The 18,472-nt window shown below is 40.7% G+C and overlaps 1 protein-coding gene across 8 annotated transcripts in view; it reads right to left on the minus strand.

The window, feature by feature from the left end:
• spidr (scaffold protein involved in DNA repair) overlaps positions 1–18,472 on the minus strand; it is a 261,755-nt gene that overhangs the window by 48,126 nt on the left and 195,157 nt on the right. For all 8 annotated transcript variants that reach the window (XM_060823482.1, XM_060823492.1, XM_060823487.1 and 5 more), the window contains one exon: positions 238–325. In XM_060823482.1, the coding sequence (XP_060679465.1) occupies positions 238–325 (88 nt within the window). The remainder of the gene's footprint in view (positions 1–237; positions 326–18,472) is intronic.

The following is an 18,472-nucleotide window of genomic DNA, read 5'->3' on the forward strand; positions in this document are numbered from 1 at the left end:
AGTGTTTCCCATTCCTACTGTCATGCAGTATCAGCACTCTTACGTGGTCTAGACTGAGGAATATTAGTGAAGGAAAAGTCAGGATACAAATAGACGTCCTATTGTTGTCAAGAAAATCAGATCACTTTTGACTTCGTTATCTGTTTGTACCATCATAAATTGAAATCCTGCCTTACTATTTCTTGAACAGACTGCCCTTCCTGACTTAAATCAGTCAAAAACAAACTCTCACATTACCTCTTGGCTGCCTTGGCTTTGGCCATGGACCTTTGGAGAAATCAGTGGAGGCCAAAGACTATCAATCAGACTGAACAGTCCTGAAGACCTAAGAGATAATATACAAGTCAGATAAAAAGACCAAATTTTCCTTTCATAAATATCATGAAATAACAAGCAAGATACACATTGTGATAACTATTTGAAGTGAAAAAGTAAAAGGGAAAGATGTGAATTTACTTAGCCCCTTCAAGATGCCTTCAACCCCCAAAGCAATTAACAGTTAATTAATTACTTTTGAAGTATAGTCCCTGTTATAAGGCATGAAATGCAGCAGTCAACTTGTGCATAGCAAACATGATAATGGCCAATCAGTTCTGTGATAGTGATTGAGGGATAAATATCGAATAGTATCCTCGTCTCATTTGAAACAAAGCAGCTTTCGCATTGCAGCATTCCCTTCCAACTGCACCGCAGTGTTAAGCTTGTGTTCGTTAGTGGGTCTAACTCAAGTATCAAGTGTGCCACTAGCTAAGACACACCAAGCACACCAATGTTTAAATGTTTCTGAGACTGTGGTTGGGATAAAGGGGAAAAAAGAAACATTCCATTTATATCATGTCCTCCACCTCCTCAAGACAGCCCAGTGTTGCTTGCTACTTTTAGTAAAATATTTTCCTCGGTGTGCACATAAATGCAAAAATGCATATCTACAATAAAATTACTTCTTCGCTCTGCATAAGACTTTTAAATTTTATTTTCAATTCTTCTTGAATATGCTGCTCATTCTGTACAGAGATGTGTTGTTCTGTTGTGTCCTCTGTACTCTGACAGCAACCAAGCCCTCCTGTTCATGGCACAATCACAAATGTACTCCCATATTCCGACAACCCTCCTAGTGACTGCAGTGCTTTGCACTCTTATCCTTTCATCACTGATCAATAAATTGTGACAATGTGCACTCGTCACTTTGCTCCCCGCACAATAGTTTCCCCACTCCCCTAGTCTCTGTCATTACATCCTACAAAAGGATATTTCTTTCATTCTCTTTGCACCCAGTAACACTCATTCGTTTTTGAGTTGCCACATGATGCCTTTTTTCTTTTTTCTCTCTTTATTTAATTATAGTTTCTCATACTCATCTCAACAAGGCTGTTCCGACAATGATAAATTTGAGCTATCGTAATTAAACTTCCGTCATCAAATTTTAATAGTAGAGGCCTTCACAGACTTTCTTTGTTAAAAGGGTACAAATGCTGAGCTAAGATGGCTGTTGTGATCACCTGATTACAGTTTGTGTCAGTCCAGAGAACCCAAATGAAATAACCAAATTTGGCTGAACATTGAGACTACCAAGTTACCTAAGAACTGAAAGAAACTACTCAACTGATTCAGTGTCAAGGAATTTGCATCTTGTGTTTCATGCACACTTGCATAATAAATCAACATGTATGAAGATAAAATATTAACTGCAGAGCTTTCAATTAGGAACAACAACAGAGTAGATTTGGGAGTTTGCAAATGGTCCTGTGTAAACAGCTGCTTCAGCAGCAAACCAGAAAGAAAGCAATGTGAACTGATAATAACAAATACACTTCCAAGCTCTCTCTCCCTGTATCTCCATCTTGAAATTTGTGCCCAGTTACAAAGTAACTTGCGATAACAACCATTCAACATTAATTCAAGATCTGCAAACATTGTCACTGCCGCAGAACATGAATCAAAAAGCTAACATCTCAAAGACCCCAAGAACTTTTTTCTTAAAAAATGAATAGCCTATTTCTTTTTAAAAGCAGTACCTGTGCATATATTTGATATGTTTTTATTACTTTTCTCAGGGTTGGTAGATAATAAAACTACTCTTTCTTTCAGGGAGACAGTGAGGTCTGCAGATGCTGGAGATCAGAGTTGAGTGCGTTGCTGGGAAAGCATGGCAGATCTTTCTTTCTTTTACTCAAGCAAACTTTGTTATTTTTCTGCGTAATTTTGATCGAGGTAAATATGTTTTAAGTGAAGAATGAAAGCTGCATACAAACAAATAAAAGCATCTTTTGTAGCGAACAAGAGAAAGTTAAAAAGAGGTGAGTCAACTACCCCTCCTTATCTGTCCTAACAGGTCTCTCCTACTTTCTTTGCTATTTTAAGAACACCGAAATCTAATTTTTCACAGGAACTTACTTGGTTCCCTTTAAAAACAATTTATAAAGTCTTATTCTACCACCCATTCCAGTAGTCCAGTCCACAAGTTTGAAATTTAAGGAGTATGGAGATGCTGGCAGATGAATGTGGGGGCCTCACAGATACAAGACGTGTACTCTATTGTTGTGGTCTTACAAAGGAAACTTCAGAAATTCATGTTGGAATCCCCATGGTTTTTATTTATCTATAGGAAAAATCTAAGGATGAACACCAACTTGACTCATCTGACATTACAGGAGAAAAAAATAACATTCCTACCAGTACAAACTATAAACAGAGAAAAGAATCCTGACCATCAACAAAACTAGGTGTTCTGCTGGGGAGCATGTGCTTGAGTTGTTATCCCTAGAATGAAATTCTGGCTTTTGAAAACAAATCTTTAGCCAACTTCAAAAATTGGAACAGCAGCAATAATACCTATCAAAGCCAGCACAACCTTGAAATTATTTTCCATAGGATCACTTTAATCTACTCAGAATATAAATAATTTCAATCGATCATAAATCAGTAAACATTGAGTGTCTATTTATTTGGCAAAAAGAGTTAAAGAGAAAATTTAGATAGCTTGGTATTTCAGGAGGTTCTCACTAATATGGTCCTGAACAATTGCATGACATACATTTCATCCTCCCAAAAGGTGTATGCATAGAAGACATGTGAAATCAAGCCAGCAATAGCAGTTTCTAGCAGACACATCGCTGTAAGAATGTTTACGGCCTTGAGTCCAAAATATCAAATGCCTGCATCAACACAAGAGACAATAAAAAATCCTACTCCTTAATGAAAAATAAATTTCTGCAGATTGACCTAATTTTACATGGGAACCAATTTTGGATGAGAAATGAGTATCAGCAAGAAGAGGAAGTGGATTATCATCTCTTTAATTTTATTGCTCATGAGATGTGGGTGCCATTGGCAAAATCAGTATTTACTATCTCTAATTGCACATGAGAAAGTGGTGCCTTTCTGCCTTCTCGAATCTCTACATTCCATGGGGTTAGTTGGAACCATTGTGCTCTTACAATTTGGAGATGCCGGTGTTGGAATGGGGCGTACAAAGTTAAAAATCACGCTACACCAGCTTATAGTCCAATGGGTTTACCACCATTATGTGTGGGGGAACCTCTCATGCGACTCAGCCAACATTGTCTATCTCATATGCTGTAGGCAAGGATGTCCTGAGACATGGTAAATTGATGAAACTGAGTAGAGGCTACGGCAACGGATGAATGGTCACCGCACAAAACAGAGAGGAGTGTTCTCCCCCAGTTGGAGAACACTTCAGCAGACCAGGACATTCGACCTTGGACCTTCAGGTGACCATCCTCCAAGGCAGACTTCGGGACTGGCAGCAGCGAAAAGTGGCCGAGCGGAGGCTGATAGCTAAGTTCAGTACCCATAGGGAGGGCCTCAACTGGGACCTTGGGTTCATGTCACACTACAGGTGACCACCATTGCACTATACCACACACAGACACTCCTACACCCTCTCCCTCTCTCACACACACACACCCCCTCTTACACACTTAGACCCCTTTACACTCTCTCTCACACACACACACACAGACAAACACATACACTCTCTCAGACTTTCATCACAACCCCCAACCCCAGACACACACACATACACACTCACAAACCCACATTCACACATACACATATACGCTTGTGGGGTGAATTTGTACCTGCAGAGTTACATTGTATTTTGCTCAAAAACTGCAAGAATCCATGTCAGACTCTGTTATCTCATTTTTTAGATTAGAATCAATCTAAACCTTATGGCACAGACAACAGGACACAGGGGGCTAACACTTTCAACATATTATCTGGGCTGATGTCAATTGTTAACGTTAACCTGACAATGTAACTTTAAAAAAAAGTTTTGTGATTTACGTATGAAAGAAGTGAAACTAACATGATCATTCTAACAGATGAGAGACTTAACCAACAATCAAGGTATTTTTCAATGCATAATTTCAGTTACATGATACTGTAACTGTTTGCTATAAGTACTGTGTCTTACAATTGTGTACTCCACAACCACCGGCACGGTGGCACAGTGGTTAGCACTGCTGTCTCACAGCACCAGAGACCCGGCTTCAATTCCCGCCTCAGGCGACTGACTGTGTGGAGTTTGCACGTTCTCCCTGTGTCTGCGTGGGTTTCCTCCGGGTGCTCCGGTTTCCTCCCACAGTCCAAAGATGTTCGGGTCAGGTGAATTGACCATGCTAAACTGCCGGTAGTGTTAGGTAAGAGGTAAATGTAGGGGTATGGGTGGGTTGCACTTCGGCGGGTCGGTGTGGACTTGTTGGGCCGAAGGGCCTGTTTCCACACTGTAAGTACTCTAATCTAATCTAATCACCTGATGAAGGAGCAGCGCTCCGAAAGCTAGCACTTCCAATTAAACCTGTTGAAGTACAACTTGATGTTGCGTGATTTTTAACATTGCGCTCTGAGGGAGGGAACTTCAGGATTTTGGCTCAGCAACACTGAATGAACATGATATATTTTTAATGATCGCAGAATGATTTGTGACTTGAAGGGAAGTTTCCTGGTGCTCAAGTTCCCACGTATCTGTTGCCCTTCTCCTTTTGAATGATAGAATTTGTGTGGGTTGGCAGTTGCTGTAAATGGGGGCTTTGCCAGGTGCTACAGTAAATGGTACATACTGTTGCCACTGTACATCAGCGGCAGATTGAGTGTATGTTTAAATTGTGGATGGATTCAGATCAAACATATCACTTTATTCAAGATGGTGCTGAGCTTCGAGTGTTGAAGCTGTACACTTTCGGGCAAAAGAGTGTTCTGTTACAAATTGGTGGTCTATGGGTGGTGGAAAAACTTTGGGAATTTGAGAAGTGAGCTACTCATTGCAGAATTCCCAATCTCTGCTCTTATTAGCCACAGTATTAATGTGGCTAGTCCAAATAAGTTTTAAATCCTTGGTAAGCGTTCAAATATTGATAGTTGGATATTCAATGATAATACCATCTAAAGAAAGGGTCAGACGGTTAGATTTTCTCTTATTGGAAATATAATTTCCTGGAACTTGTCATTTATCAGTCCAAGCTTGCACATTGCCTAGGTTTTGCAGTTTTCTGACACAGATCATTTCAGTATTTGAATAGCCGTGAATGGTGCTGAACATTGGCCGTTGGTGATTGCACATTCTGCCCAAAATGACAAAAGGAATATCACTAATGAAGATGTTTGGGGCCTGGACGCTAGACTAATGAATTCATGCATCAATGTTGTGGGGTTAAGTTGAAGAACCACAACAACTTTCCTTTGTGGCAAATATTGAGTCCAACTAATGGAGAAGCTTTTCACTATTCCCATTTCTGCACAATTCTGCTCGGGCTTCTTGATACCATATTCAGTCAAATATAGTCTTGATGATAAAGGTTGTGACTTTCCCCTTATCTCTCCAATTCAGCCCTTTTGTCCACATTGGAGCATTAGTAAGCAACTTATTATTGTAGAAATGATACTTACACCTTCTATCTCTATTCTGTCAAGGCACCTCTTATTGCAAGTCTGCTCATCGAGAGCAGACTTTCAAAGCTTATGTAAATAAAAACACCATTAAGAAAAACTAACTTGCTTGAATGGTCACACCCTGACTAACTTTTTTTTTTACATATTGCGCTTGACAGTTAAAAATCACACAACACCAATGGGTTTAAGTGGAAGCACACTAGCTTTCGGAGCGCGCTCCTTCATCAGGTGGTTGTGACAGTACTTGACAATAACTATCTTAGTCTGCAAAGAGCCTTTTGAAGAGGAAAAACCTGCTCAACCAGAGTTTAGTATTACACTGAACAGCATATTCCAAACAAAGGCACTGAAGTGTCAAGTAAGCATGCTCTAGCTTGTTCAGGTTGACATTTCACAACCAATTGATCTGCCGATATTTGCTAATCAACAATCACACTATCCAGTTTTCAAAAAGATTCAAAGCAACAAAATAAGTAGCAGATTATTGTGGTATCAATATTACAGCATTCACTTCCATGCAAATTAAATGCAGTTTTGAAAGAGGCTAGGCCATATCCAAATAAACAAAAATCAATTCAGTTAAGAACTATTAGCCATTGATAGTATATGACAGTCCCAATGAAAGATCATGGGACTCAAAATATTAACTCTCTTTCTCTTCCTACAGATGCTGCCATCCCTGCTGAGTTTCTCTCGCACTTTGCGAAAATATATTAAACTTAGATAGTGACAGTTGTTTATAACTAAGGCATTGTTGCTCCCATTCCCATTACTCCATGGGCAAAAGTTAAAATAAAAATGTTTTTACCAGCTGTCAAGATGACCAATTAAATGCCTTAACAATATCAAGATTTAAACAAGTTGTATCAATTGGCTTCTTAATAAGCACAATCATCATAGAATCAGGGTTGTACAGAAACAGACCCTTCAGTCCAACTTGTCCATGCCCACCAGATAGCTTTAATAATGCTAGTATTTGGCTTATATCCCTCTAAATCTTTCCTATTCATATATCCATCCAGATGCTTTTTAAATGCTGTATTTGTACTAGCCTCCACTATTTCCTTTGGCAGCTCATTCCATACTCACACCACCTTCTATGTGAAAACGTTGCCCCTTCAGTCCCTTTTATATTCACCCCTGTGCCCCCCACCACCACCCTCCCATCCCCAAACTCCCCCACCACCCCCTCACATTAAAACTATTCCCTCGGGGGATCCAAGATGGCGGCGACCCAGCAAGACTGAGTCCACAGTGCTCTACCCAAAACTTGGGCAAAGTGGGCTATCCACCCCCACCACACTCACTAAACCATTTATAATAGTTGTTAACCTTAAATAGTTACCTATTAGTACATTTAAATAGTCTAATACTAGCTGGAAAATGAGTAAAGGGAAGGGAACAGGCGGCTCTAAGAAAGCAGGGACCCCTCCCCCACCCTCTCCCTCTTCAGCTGCAACAAAGGTGTCTTCAGCTACTTCAGGAGATTTACCAATGAAGATGAGCTTTGAGGAGATGTTTGCCAGGTGGGAGGCGAAGATTGATGCTTTTATCGATGAGTCTCGGCAGAGCAGAGAAGCACTATCAGCCGAGCTGCAGAAGCAGGGCAGAGACATTCAGGAATTGGAGTGCCGAGTCAGAGAGGTGGAGTCGAAGGCCGCAGCCTCAGAGACTGCGATAAAATCGGCAGCCAACCACATCCGTTTTCTCGAGAATCGAGTCCAGAACCTAGAAAACCACATTGATGACCTCAAAAATCGATGTCGTAGAAAAAATATTCGGTTGTTGGGCCTGCCCAAGCAGGAAGAGGGAGGTCAGCTGACAGCATTCTTAGAGCATTGGCTGCCACAACTTTTAAATCTGCATAATGGATCAGGCCAGGTAAGGGTAGAATGGGCCTACCGGGTCACAGTACGTGGGCCCGGCTCAACCCAGCGCCCACGCCCGGTCCTGTTCCAGCTGCAGACCTATAGGGAGAGGCAGATGCTCCTGGAAGCCTCAAGAAATCTGGGAAAAGATCCCCAAGCTATGACCCACAAAGGATCCAGGATCATGCTGTTCCAGGACTTCTCCCCAGCTTTGGTCCGAAAGAGGAAGGCATTCGATGAGGCGAAGAAGCGTTTAAGGGACTTAAATATTCAGTACTCCTTACGATATCCAGCGACGCTACGCCTTAGCCACGAAGGATCCATATATAACTTCGGATCACCGGAGAAGGCTAAGGAATTCTTGGACTCTCTTAAATAAATTGTAAGAGATTGTGGACGCTGGTCTGCCTTTCCCATTATTTTGGTTTACATCCCTTCATCTTTTCTTATCTTTCCCCCTATGTGTGTATGTATATATATATGTTGGGGCGTTTGGTTAATGTTGATGGGGAGAGGTGGTTACCTTATTCTATTTTACTTCTGTTTTTAGGAGCGGGGTTGTTTTTCTTTCCCCTGTTATTTTGTGGTATTATATTTAAGTATTACATGTTGAGATTGTAATCTTATAGTTATATATGGTATTAATATTCCCAAATATATTTAGATGTGGGTGTGGGTGGGGGTGGGGTGTTTACTGTTAACTCTAGCTTTATATTATATTTGAATTCTCCTCATTTTATTGAGGAACACCTGGGTCAAGGGTGGGGCACTGGTTGGAAGAGGGTAAGATGGACTGTGGGAGAGGAAGTGACGCTCCCTGGGAACAAGGGAGAAAATCTCCAATTCGGAATGTTTTATATCTTTTATACTTAGAAAGAGTTTTTTGTTATATTGTTTTGAGTGTATCAGAGAGTCTTTACTTTTGTAAATCTTGTATGCTCCATGCTCGGGATGTTCTAGATAGGGTTTCCCCTCCCGAGGGGTCTCGGATCTGTCCAGATGATTATGGCTGAACAGTCGGTTAAGTGGTGCACCTGGAATGTCAGGGGGAGTAATTCGCCAGTTAAAAGGAAGAAAATATTATCAAATCTTAAGAAGGAGAGAGTTGATATAGCTCTCCTACAAGAGACACACCTGTCGGATAAAGAACACTTAAAATTACGACAGGGAGGATTTGATCAGGCCTTTTTTTCCTCTTTTAATTCAAAAAGCAGGGGAGTCGTTATCCTTGTCCGGAAGAACTTCCCTTTGAAAATTCTAAATCAGATAAAAGACGAATCTGGACGATATATTTTGATTAAAGCCCTCATAAATGGAGAGGAATATGGGATCTTAAATGTGTACTGCCCCCGGCACACCCCTTTAAATTCATAACGGAAGCTTTTTCAAAACTGATGGCCTTTGGTGCCCGTCATACAATTATAGGGGGAGACTTTAATTGTATTATGGATCCGGAAATAGACAGGATTCCCAAGAGTGCCGCTGGAGTATCTCCCAGATCTAGACAACTGGCGGACCTGAATAAAGAATTAGGATTGGTAGATGTATGGAGATGTCTCCATCCACAGGGTAGAGATTTTTCTTTCTACTCTAATCCACATAAATGTCACACAAGAATTGATATGTTTTTTGCCCCATCGATTTTTCTAAATTCTATAGCAACCTGTAAAATAGGTACTATAGCAATCTCTGACCATGCCGCTGTATACATGGAAACTAAGGTAAAGAACAATGGGACATCCGCTCGGCATTGGCATATGGACCCCTTCCTGATAAAAGATAGCAAATTTTTAAAGTACTTAAAACTTTTTTAGAAATTAATACTGGTACGGCTAGTAATCCGTCAATGATGTGGGAGACCATCAAAGCTTATGCACGAGGTTTGATCATCTCCTATTCAGCGACCCAGAGGAAAATGAAGGGAGAGCAACAGCGTCTGCTTGAAGCTCGCCTAAAAGCAGCCGAAACAGCATACGCTGATAGACCTTCTATCACAAAATTGCAGAGGATTACAGCTCTTAGGACAGCTTTAAACACCGCGCTTACTCGAACGGCTAAAAGGGAAATATTATTTGCGAAACAAAGATTATATGAATATGGCGACAAACCGGGTAGATACTTAGCATTTCTTGCAAAGAAAAAGAAAGCCCCTCAAACTATTCCGACCATCAAGGAAAGTACAGGTACCCTGACTCATGATCATAAAAAGATCAATGCGACCTTTAAAGAATTTTATTCTGAACTATATAGATCGCAGGATTGTGAAGATAGGATTAGGAGGATGCAGTCATTTTTTAAAAATTTGACCTTCCCGGGCCTGACTCCGGAACAGGTGTCGGCCCTAAATACCCCTTTAACAGTCCAAGAAATACTTGAGGCAATTAGGCAACTTCAGAGCGGAAAAGCACCGGGCCCGGATGGTTTTCAAGCTGAATTCTATAAAGAATTTACAGGAATATTGGTTGACCCACTTATGGATATGTATAATTTTGCGCATAGTCAGGTCTGTCTCCCGCCCACGCTGAAAGAAGCAAATATTTCTCTTATCCTCAAAAAAGGAAAAGACCCAGAAGATTGTGCATCTTACAGACCAATATCCTTACTAAATGTAGACTTTAAAATTCTCTCAAAAATGTTAGCACTAAGACTAGAAAGGGTACTGCCATATATTATAAAGGGGGACCAGACGGGATTTATTAAGGGCCGCAGATCATCCAATAATATCAGAAGGGTCTTGAATATGATCCAAGCCTGTCATCAGGGAAAGATACCAGGAGTAGTAATTTCATTGGATGCGGAAAAGGCATTTGATAGGGTTGAATGGTCATATTTATTTTACACATTGGAAAGGTTTGGCGTTGGACAGGTGTTTACCAAATGGGTTTCAACATTGTATAATGACCCCAAAGCAGCTGTTATTACTAATGGGTTAAGATCGGATGGCTTCAGTGTGGGTAGGGGCTGCCGTCAAGGATGTCCTCTCTCACCATTGTTGTTTACACTGATAATCGAACCATTAGCAGAAGCCATCCGGACTGATCCTAATATAACGGCCCCGAGGATTGGTACAGGTAAACACAAAATTACCCTCTATGCAGATGACGTTCTCTTATTCCTCAGTAATCCTTTAATGTCAGTGCCTCGTCTAATTCAAGTTATTAATACATTTAGTGCATTCTCAGGCTATAAAATTAATTTTTCAAAATCGGAAGCCATGCCAATGGGTGGTCTGGCTATGATACCCCACTTAATGGACGGATCCCCTTTTCCCTTCCGTTGGTCCCTGGAGGGCTTCTTATATTTAGGTATTTTTATCACGCCAGTATTTGATCAGCTGTATAGGGCTAATTTTGTACAATTAATGGAAAGGATAAGGCAGGACCTCCAGCGATGGAGAGACCTTCCGACTTCCTGGCTAGGGAGAATAGCATTAATTAAAATGAATGTTCTGCCCCGTCTCTTATATCCTATGAGAATGCTCCCGCTGACGCTGCCAAGGCTAGCCCTACGTAAATTATATGGCTGGTTGGGCTCCTTTATTTGGAACCATAGACGGCCCCTTATTAAGCTGAAGAAGCTACAGCTTCCACAGGCAAGGGGAGGACTGGACTTCCCAGACTTTAGGAAATATCAGTTAAGCTCCCTACTAAGTTACATAGCTGATTGGGTTTCATCTGATCCACAATCAATTTGGCTGGATATCGAAGCCTCCCAAGTAAAATACCCACTTATTAACCTTTTATTTTCAGATAAGAGGAAAATCATTACAGACCACTGTAAAAATCCCATAATATTAAACACAATTAAGGCCTGGAATATAATGCGGCAAAATGAGGGTAACTCACATAAAACATCCCCCCATGCACCAATAGTAGGCGCATGGGGATTCCAACCGGGGATTACAGATGCCACCTTTAAACTCTGGAGATCCAGGGGCATCTCATGCTTAGGGGACCCTGATGTCCTTTGAGCAGCTGCGTCTGAAATTCGGAATACCTAATGGGGATCTCTTTCGATACTTCCAAGTTCGAGATTATATACAGAGGAAGACTACATTAATAGGTAGTCTTTATAAATCAGACAGAGAACGTAATGTCTTACGACCAGCGGGGGCATCCTCCGTTAGTACTATATACCATTTGCTACATGATGGAGTCTCAGGAGACATGGATGACCTGCTTAAAACATGGGAGCAGGACTTGGGGCTAGAAATCTCTGAGGATATGTGGAATGACATTTGGGAAAATGCTAGAAGAATTGCTATCTGTAACAGAACTCAGGCTATCCAACTAAAGATACTTCATAAGGCCCATATAGCTCCGGCTCGACTGGCAAAATTTAAGGCAGGAGCATCTCCAATGTGTCCCAAATGCAAAATAGAGGTGGGTACTCTTGCACATTGTCTGTGGACTTGTCAGAAAATCCGCAGATACTGGACTAAAGTGGCAAATACCCTGACAGAAATTTTAGGAACGGAAATTAGGGTGGACCCTGTATCTCTCCTTTTGGGCTTTTCGAACCTCTCATCTCTGGATATGCATGGGAAGAGACTATTTTCTATTCTCTCTTTCTGTGCAAGGAAAAATATTTTGGTGAACTGGGTGGCTGAGGGCCCCCCTGGACTTTCAAATTGGCACAGATTAATTATGGAATATATCCCCCTTGACTTCCTCACAAATATGGTGCACCGAAAGACTGAATTATTTTATAAAATATGGCAGCCCTTTTTGAATTATATAAATGCAGATATTTCAGCTATCCTAACAAGGGCTTTTATTTAGTGAAGATTTCAGACCGGGCTGCTCCGGGGCCCCTTGGGAGAGGAATCCTGCGTGAATACGGGTTTTATTATATTTGATGTTTATACATTCCGAGCATGTAAGAGACTTAGGTATACACTCTGGTTAGTTATAGGTTAGATTAGTAGAAAGTTGAGATTTTTTTTCTTTCTTTTTTCGTTTTTTTTTCTCTTTTTGTTTTCTTTCTTTCTCTTTTCTTTGTTAAATTATGACTATTGTATATATGATTTAATTGTACATCAATGTTTGTATGAGAGAGTTTTGTTTATTTTTGTAAATTTGCAAAAATGTTAAATTTCAATAAAAATATCTACAAAGAAAAAACTATTCCCTCGAGTTTCGGGCTCCCCTACCCTGGGAAAGAGTTATTGGCAATTCACCCTATCCACGGCCCTCATGATTTTGTAAACTTCTATTAGTTCATCCTTCAGCCTCCAATGCTCCATGGAAAATAGCCCCAGCCTATTCAGCCTCTCCTGAGAGCTCAAAACTTCCAACCCTGGAAACATGCTTGTAAATCTTTTCTGCACCCTTTCAAGTTGAACGATGTCCTTCCTAGAGCAGGGAAACCAGAACTGAATGCAATATTCTGAAAGTGGCCTCACCAATGTCTTTTACACTGCTATATGACCTCCCAACTCCCAAATAAAGATAAACTGACAACACCTTCTTCACTATTCTGTATACCTGTGACTCACTTTCAAGGAACTATGAACCTACACCCCTAGACCTCTTTATTTGGCAATACTTCCCAGAGCTGAAAATGTGTTGCTGGAAAAGTGCAGCAGGTCAGGCAGCATCCAAGGAGCAGGAGAGTCAACGTTTCTGGCATGAGCCCTTCTTCAGGAAGGCCCTTCTACCCAGGGCCCTACCATTAACTCATGGAGATGTCATTTGCCACGATGGACACATAGTCATAGAGTCGAGAGTGTGGTGCTAGAAAAGCTCAGCAAGTCAAGCAGCATCCAAGAAGCAGGAGAACAATTCCTGATGAAGAGCTTATGCCCGAAACATTGATTCTCCTGCTCCTCAAATGCTGCCTGACCTGCTGTGCTTTTCCAGCACCACACTCACAACTCTGATCTCCATCATCTGCAGTCCCCACATTCTCCTATATAGTCATAGAGTTGATGATAACATTCTTTCAGGCATTAATAAATGGTGTATCATCTTGAAGAAGAGGATGCTGTCCATTTCACTTGGTCTATAGATCTATATGTGACCCAAGTGGTTTCAAGAAAGCTTTGAATGCTTCCTACAAGATTCTTAGGTGGTTTAACAGGGTACATACAGGTGGGAGAGTCTAGGACCACAGGTCATGATCTCAGAAGAAGGGTGTACCTGTTTTAGACACAGATGAGGAGGAATTTCTTTCCATAGAGGGTAGTGAATTTGTGGAATACTTTATTGCAGAGAGTAACTGAGGCTGGGTTATTGAGTATATTCAAAGCTGAAATAGACATTTTGTTAATCACTAAGAGAATCAAGGACTATGTGGAAAAGCAGTGGAGTTGAGGAATTTCAGATCAGCCATAACGTGAGTGAATGCCAGAACAGATTTGATGGGTTGAATGGCTTGCTTCTGCTCCTACATCTTATTGCCTTATACAAGGCATCAGTCCCAAATGTGGATCAAATGATACTGACAACACTCAGAAATCTTATCCGAACAATATAAATCTGGATCTGCCAGTGCTTTGATCCAGAAAGCCTCCATCTTTATGGTGAAAGAACATGTTTGTTGCAATGAGGTCATGCTGAGCATGCTTTTGTCAGTAGGAGGGTGTCATTATTATTGTATTTTCTCTCCTTTATTTTTGCCAGTGTTTGCACTCTAAATAATTGAAGGTGACAAACTTTGTCAATAAAAAGCCCCATGAACAATAATCTTTGCTTTTTATCGATCGGTAGTAAGAATGTCAGAATAGAATATTTTCTCGACACTTTCATCTGAGTCAAAGGTAAGAGCGTACTCATTAACTACAATGGAACGTTGGTTCTGCACTCACAAGATGTGAAGTCATAGAGATGTATAGCACAGAAACAGACCCTTTGGTCCAACTCATCCATGCCGACCAGATATCCCAACCTAACCTAGTCCTGCCTGTCAGCACTCGACCCATATCACTCCAAACCCTTCCTATTCATATACCCATCCAGATGCCTTTTAAATGTTGCAATTGTACCAGCCTCCACCACTGAAAACGTTGCCCCTTAGATCTCTTTTATATCTTTCCCCTCTCACTCTAAACCTATGCCCTCTTGTTCTGGACTCCCCCACCCCAGAGAAAAGACTTTGTCTATTTATCCTATCCATGCTCCTCATGATTTTATGAACCTCTGTAAGATCACCCCTCAGCTTCCAACGCTCCAAGGAAAATAGCCCCAGCCTATTCAACCTCTCCCAATAGCTCAAATCCTCCAACCCTGTGGCAACACCCTTGTAAATCTTTTCTGAACCCTTTCAAGTTTCACAACATCTGTCCAATAGGAAGGAAACCAGAATTGCCCGCAATATTCCAACAGTGGTCTAACCAATGTCCTTTACAGCCGCAACATGACCTCCCAACTCCTATACTCAATACTCTGACCAATAAACGAAAGCATACCAAACACCTTCTTCACTATCCTATCTACCTGCGACTCCACTTTCAAGGAGCTATGAACCTGCACTCCAAGGTCTCTTTGTTCAGCAGCACTCCCTAGGACCTTACCATTAAGTGTATAAGTCCTGCTAAGATTTGCTTTCCCAAAGTGCAGCACCTCACATTTATCTAAATTAAACTCCATCTGCCACTTCTCAGCCCACTGGCCCATCTGATCAAGTTCCCATTATAATCTGAGGTAACCTACTTCTCTGTCTGCTACACCTCAAATTTTGGTGTTATCTGCAAACTTACTAACTCTACCACTTATGCTCACATCTAAATCATTTATATCAATGATGAAAAGTGGTGGACACAGCACCGATTTTCTTGGCACTCTACTGGTCACAGGCCTCCAGTCTGAAAAACAACAGTCCACCACCACCCTCTGTCTTCCACCTTTGAGCCAGTTCTGTATCTAAATGGCTAGTTCTCTCCTTATTTTGTGAGATCTAACCTTGCTAACCAGTCTCCCATGGGAAACTTTGTTGAACGCCTTTCTGAAGTCCATATAACCTTGAATGTAAAAACTCGGGAGTTCTGAAAATACACCCATTAATTAATAGCAAGATCACCTATATGAACATGATGATTACTGTGAGCCTTTCCTTTCTAAGAGAAGGTGAATTCCCAGCTTGCTCTTTCAGCTGCTCCTCCCTGAGTTACAAAGCCTCACTGAGTAAAGTTAAAAATCACACAATATCAGGTTATAGTCCAACAGGTTTAATTGGAAGCACACTAGCTTTCGGAGCGTCACTCCTTCATCAGGTGGTAGTGGAGGGCTCAATCCACCTGATGAAGGAGTGCTGCTCCGAAAGCTAGTGTGCTTCCAATTAAACCTGTTGGACTATAACATGGTGTTGTGAGATTTTTAACTTTGTACACCCCAGTCCAACACCGGCATCTCCAAATCATCACTGATTAATGCAACGTCAAATTGGCATCTTGACAGTTTACTAAATGTGACTGCAGTTTTTTTTCTCTGTTAAGATTATCTATAAGTACTCTAACATTCCAAGTTTTAAATGTGTGTAGATGGAGAATGCATTAACCTCAGATGACTCTGTACAAAACATATCTCCTTAGATATATATTAACCCAGTGTTGTAGCCCACTTTTCACCAGATTTCAAAGCCAAACTTCATCTCACTGATTTAGCTCTTCATATAATCAAATTAAATTTTGACATAGCACATAGGACCATAGTCTCTTTCAAGGGTCTTTTCACTGGCTAATCTGTTCACTCAGTTAGCTAGATGGCTAGTTTACCACATAGCGTGATGCCAACAGCGCAGGTCAATTCTTGCTCAATCTCACCTGAGGTGCGGTGACCTTCAGGTTAAAATCACCACCAGTCATCTTAGTCTAATGGGACTATGATGACTTTACATTATATTCTTCTCCAGAAACAACAAAGCAACTTGCATTTCCAAAATACATTTCAGTCTCAATCCAAACAAAATCGCACTATTGAAGTTGTGGGTATATTCATGAGCTGAGAACTTGGTTTGCAGACGTTTGGAGCCCTATCTAGATGACATCCGCAGTATTGTGGAGCCTCCCATGAAACGCTGCTGTACTGTCAGTTGGAATTTATTTGGTTTCATTCCCACTGCTTTCGGTTGCCAGTTCTGGTTGTTTGTTGCAGTGGTCGGTATACTGGGCCCTGGTCAATATGTTTATGGATCGAGTCCGTAAATGAGTGCCATGCTTCTGGAAATTTTCTGACTGCCCTCGGTTTGGCTTGTCCTATTATTATTGTGTTATCCCAGTCAAATTTGTGGTCCTTGTCATCAACAGGTATAGTTACTAGGGACAGCTATTCATGGCATTAAGTGGCTAGTTGATGTTCATGAATGCGGATCATTAGTTGTCTGTTTTGTGCAGTTCTTGCATAGAATCTTGTACACCACTTTTGTCCTGCACATGATGAATACTGTGTCATTTGTTCTGAGAGTTGGTATCGGAGTACAGCTGTCGGTTTATGGGCTGTGATGCATTTAACTGGTTGGAGAAATCTGGCTGTCAGTTCCGAGATGGTTTTTTAAGTAAGGTAGAGTGGTTAGTCTGCAGAGTTGTGGCATAGCCTCGTCGCATTGTTTATCTGCCAGGCATCTGCATATGAAGTTGCAGGGGTATCCGTTCTTGGCAAAGATTTTGTAGAGGTGTTCTTCTTCCTCTCTTCGCAGATCAGAAGTGCTGCAGTGTGTTGCAGCCCTTTTGAACAAGGTTAGGACTAGTTTCTCTAATTCAGCTTCTCTTGTGTGTTTGGGTGGTTGTATACAAATCTTTACACAAACCTTGAACAGCACTACTGAATTGGGCTACTGTAGCGAAATCTTTACCAAGTCTCAAACAATTGTTAAGTTCAATGTACAATATTGACAGTCATTTCTGTCATATTAAGTTTGATGGGAAACCTTTTAAGTCCTGATTTATAACAGAATCTCATTATGTTTGCATTAGTTCAAATGATTGTTGTCACAGCTTTTATTATACCATGCAAGTTGTCATAAATCATTACAAATTACACTGAACAAATTGGCAATGATGTAAGAAAATTATTTGCTTAAATTATTGATCAGCCTTGTTTCTAAAATATATGTTGTTTAATAGAACATAGAACATAACAACTCAATACAGGCCCTTTGGCTCTCGATGTTGTGCTGACCTGTGGAATCAATCTGAAACTCATTTTACCTAGACTATTCCATTTTCATCCGTATGTTTATCCAATGACCATTTAAGTGCCTTTAAATTTGACAAGTCTGCTACTGTTGCAGGGCTTTCCACACTTCTACTACTCTCTGAATAAAGAAACTACCTCTGACATCTGTCCTATATCTATCACCCCTCAATTTAAAGCTATGCCCCCTTATGCCTGTACATATAAAAAGAATATTAACTAAGATGCAGCATGATAAGCATATTATGCTGCTTAAGCCTTTTATCTGACAAATGTGTGGAGCTAGTTAAATATTTAAACTACTACCAAAGTAATTAGAATTTAACATCAAAAATATGGCAAATATCAATTTCCCTGTACCCTTTGCATAAACAGCACATATAACCACAAAATAATATGAACTTAGGATGCTTAGCCAAATAGCATTATAGTTATATGGTGACTTCATAAACTGGCAACACATTCCAATGTCCATCCACACTAGTCATCTATTTCAAACTTTGTTCTAATTAGGTAACTTCTAAATCTCTTTACTCTTGAGGCTAAAGTACAAGGATCAAC

This window comes from Hemiscyllium ocellatum, chromosome 4, assembly GCF_020745735.1.
Source record: "Hemiscyllium ocellatum isolate sHemOce1 chromosome 4, sHemOce1.pat.X.cur, whole genome shotgun sequence".
NCBI lineage: Eukaryota > Metazoa > Chordata > Chondrichthyes > Orectolobiformes > Hemiscylliidae > Hemiscyllium > Hemiscyllium ocellatum.